At 43.1% G+C, this 3,227-nt stretch overlaps 1 protein-coding gene across 5 annotated transcripts in view; it reads right to left on the reverse strand.

Annotated features, from left to right (window-relative positions):
* nwd2 (NACHT and WD repeat domain containing 2) overlaps positions 1-2,371 on the reverse strand; it is a 55,288-nt gene extending 52,917 nt beyond the window's left edge. Inside the window, exons 1-3 of one of the 5 annotated variants that reach the window (XM_015029294.1) lie at positions 1,373-1,740; positions 1,048-1,177; positions 285-456 (exon numbers count right to left, since the gene is read on the reverse strand). In XM_015029294.1, the coding sequence (XP_014884780.1) occupies positions 285-435 (151 nt within the window). In that variant the 5' untranslated portion in view covers positions 436-456; positions 1,048-1,177; positions 1,373-1,740. The other 4 variants (XM_015029295.1, XM_015029292.1, XM_015029293.1 and 1 more) reach the window with 4 other exon arrangements.
* Between the last annotated feature and the right edge of the window lie 856 nt (positions 2,372-3,227).

The following is a 3,227-nucleotide window of genomic DNA, read 5'->3' on the forward strand; positions in this document are numbered from 1 at the left end:
TTTTTGCCTGTTTTTTGTTTTTTTGTTTTTTTCACTTTTTTGGGGTTTTTTTTTTTTTTTTTTTTTTGGGGGGGGGGGGAGTTTGGTGGGGGTTGTCTTTTCATATTTCACTTTGCATTAAGCACTAAATGATGCTGCTCAAAACATATTGAAGTTCAGGAAGTCTATGAACAGTTTTGCACAAGGCACTTGTGGGTGATGGCTCCGGAGCCACGACGAGAGGGTCTGTGGGCTCCACGGGGTTGAGATCTGTATCAAGCAGGTGTCACGCTCTCAAGTCTTACCATCGGGGTTGGCGCAAATGAAGACCCGGACGCTGCGGCCGGTGGGGACATGGTGCGGCGGCAGGGCGTTGATGTTGCCGCTGATGGCCGCCCTGCGCAGCGCTGACTCCCGCGGGCACGGCTGCCTGCTCCCCACTCCCGATGGCCACATGGGAGGCGACTTCCAGCGTGGCTGCACACACACACACACACACACACACACACACGCATGAAGGGGATCGTGTTAGCGCAGCCAGGAATTTTATTTGATTAATTTTTAAATATTTGACATACATTTGCGCGCAGATTCCCTCTGACCCATCCACGCACGCACACACATTTAATGGGGCGTTGAAACATGGCGAACCTCACATCTGATGTTATTTAACTTTTTGGAAACAATTCAAATTACAATCCTGTATTTTATTTTATTTTTTAAATAAAACCTATTGGTGAAACAATGTGATATGCCCCATTAACACACGCACACACAGGCACACGAACGCACGCACTACGCACAAACACATCCGTCAAGTTAGAATGAATCTGCCAAATCTGTTCTAAAACACAGCAACGATACTGAATGAATCTGTTAAGGCATTCATAAAAAAAAGGAGCTTACGCACAGCCTACTATACCGCCACGGTGCATGCGTAATGTGCAAACATGTCCTTGGACGCATTCATGAATTGTCATGCCACTGTGGGGACAAACAGACAAACAGAACGAGACGATACAGAAGTCGAACAGACGAGCAAAGGCAAGCATCAGTCGGGTTCCCCACCCCAGAGAAAGAAGATGCTTGTGGAGGCGAATAACCGCTAACAAAGGTTATTCCAGATGCCAAGTGAGGTGGTCGCTGGTTTTCCGGAGTTTCTGTATCTTGAAATCTTTTTGTTTCACAGACGGAAAACCTCGAGAAAAAGACAACAGTAATAATAATACTAAAAAAAAAGAAAACAAGTAGTCCAAGTCTACATTAAATCCTCAAAACAAGGACAAAGAATAGTGAAAGCACAGAGGCACCGCATCCACAGAGAGGAGTAGTGGTCTCTACTAGTGGTGCTGGAGACAGGCACAACAGCAAGGATGCACTTCTTGTTGCTCACGTTCATTCGCTTCATTTCGCGGCTTCCGAAAATGTCCAAGCGTCGAGGGCGACAAGAAGGGGGCAAAAACGCCCATCAGAGTGGCCGTGACCGACGCGAGACGTCTGGAGACGGTGAAACGGACGCCGAGAGTCGGAGTGCTCCCCGTGGCATCCTGCTGTGTTTCTGCCAGCCGACTGTTTGGAGCTCCGAGAGAGCGCCGAGAGAGAGAGAGAGAGAGAGAGCGTAAAGTCCGCAGACATTAAAGCACCACTACCGGTTGACACCTTCAAAATAGATCCCGTCGCGCTCAGGAACGTCCAACAAGCGTCTCATTTTTAGTATTTAATAAAATAAAAATAAGGAAATAAGCAACGAATACACCTGTGTATATCCCGCGAGTGTTATTTTTTTTTACGTTTTTAGCCTCGTACTCACCGAGACGACGTCCGCCGAAGTTACGGTTTTTACGTTAAAGAGGAGCGCAGTTCCGGCCGCTTCCTAGCTTTGAACGTTCGGCTTGACGGAACAAGCAGAGGATGCTGTGGAGGTCCCTCCTCCTCCTACACCCTGTCACCCTCCTCTCCGGCGAAGGGGGAGTTTACCCTATTAAAATTGTGACGGCCCGCCAAGTCAGCATTGTGTGGTCATAAATGGTGTTACCTCTGTTATGTCCACACCAAATGAATAAAAGGCGCAAAAACTCGACATTATAATCTGATATATAATCAGCAAATATCACATACATTTGAAGTAAGCTTTTACTTTCTGATGTTGGCTGTCTTTTTTGTTGTGGAGACTTAAGTTTCTCAGTTTCTCTCTAAGGTAGCGCCAGCTAGCCCAATTAGCTAAATGAGGAGCAGCCTCTGATGTCTGAATATTGCCAAACTTATGTAATGTGATGGTAAAAAACAAAGTACATCCTGTGCTTAATATTGAATAGCACAGGGATATAAATGTGTATTTCCAATTAGGAAAAAATTTGCAATTTTCTGTCTAAAAGGTAGCAGCTAACTGAAAGGCAAGTTTGTGTTGTCAGTCTGAATTAGAGTTGACTTATTAATACAGTCCTTAAGAAGAGAGAGTGCAAGTTTTTCGTCAAAAATATCAAATAAAAATTTAAATCCTGCTCTCTTTGTTTTGTATTCTTGTATTCTCTCCTTTTGATTGATTTAAAATGTCACCATTTTCAGACCAAGATTATGGCATCTAGCCTAATTAGATAAAACAGGAACAACCTCTTATTAAACCAGCTTGTAACTGATGCGGCCATAGCAAAATGTAAGAAAGCACTTAACTGCTAGAGCTGGGAAATAAATACATAAACAGCTACCAGAGAACATTTTTCACTACAACAAGGTACAAAATTCTAAGAGATGGCCTATAAAAACACATTCCTGACAGATTACGGCTTTTTAAATAAAGTCTGATTCGCCAAATCTCACCGTGGATTCTTCTAGAATCCACCCTCTAACATCCCAAGAGGTGTTATCGTTTTACTGTTACGACCTTTCTTGTTTAAAAGAGAATATATATTGGTTTTTTACAGAGATATAAATGTCGTTATCACCAGATATTACATCAGGTTAAATTGAAAAGCTTTCTCACCATACCGAAACACGGCTCCAGTATCTATTTCCAAGCTCTGACAGTTAAACATTTCAGTAGAAATGTAAAAGTATGCCAAGTGTCTAGAAGTAAAACCTAACATAAATATGTTAAATTTTAAAATTTAATGTTGGCTCTATTTTTTACTCTCCTTTCTCCCTCCTCCATTTTCACACCGGGAACCAGGGCCAGAGCAGGAAAGCAGGTAAAAATCAATCCCAGAAAATGCTCCAGAACTGAGGTTGTACTTCTTGGACACAACCTGAAA

Source organism: Poecilia latipinna, unplaced genomic scaffold (genome assembly GCF_001443285.1).
Source record: "Poecilia latipinna isolate Pla-1442-1.1 unplaced genomic scaffold, P_latipinna-1.0 Scaffold149, whole genome shotgun sequence".
In the NCBI taxonomy this organism is placed as follows: domain Eukaryota; kingdom Metazoa; phylum Chordata; class Actinopteri; order Cyprinodontiformes; family Poeciliidae; genus Poecilia; species Poecilia latipinna.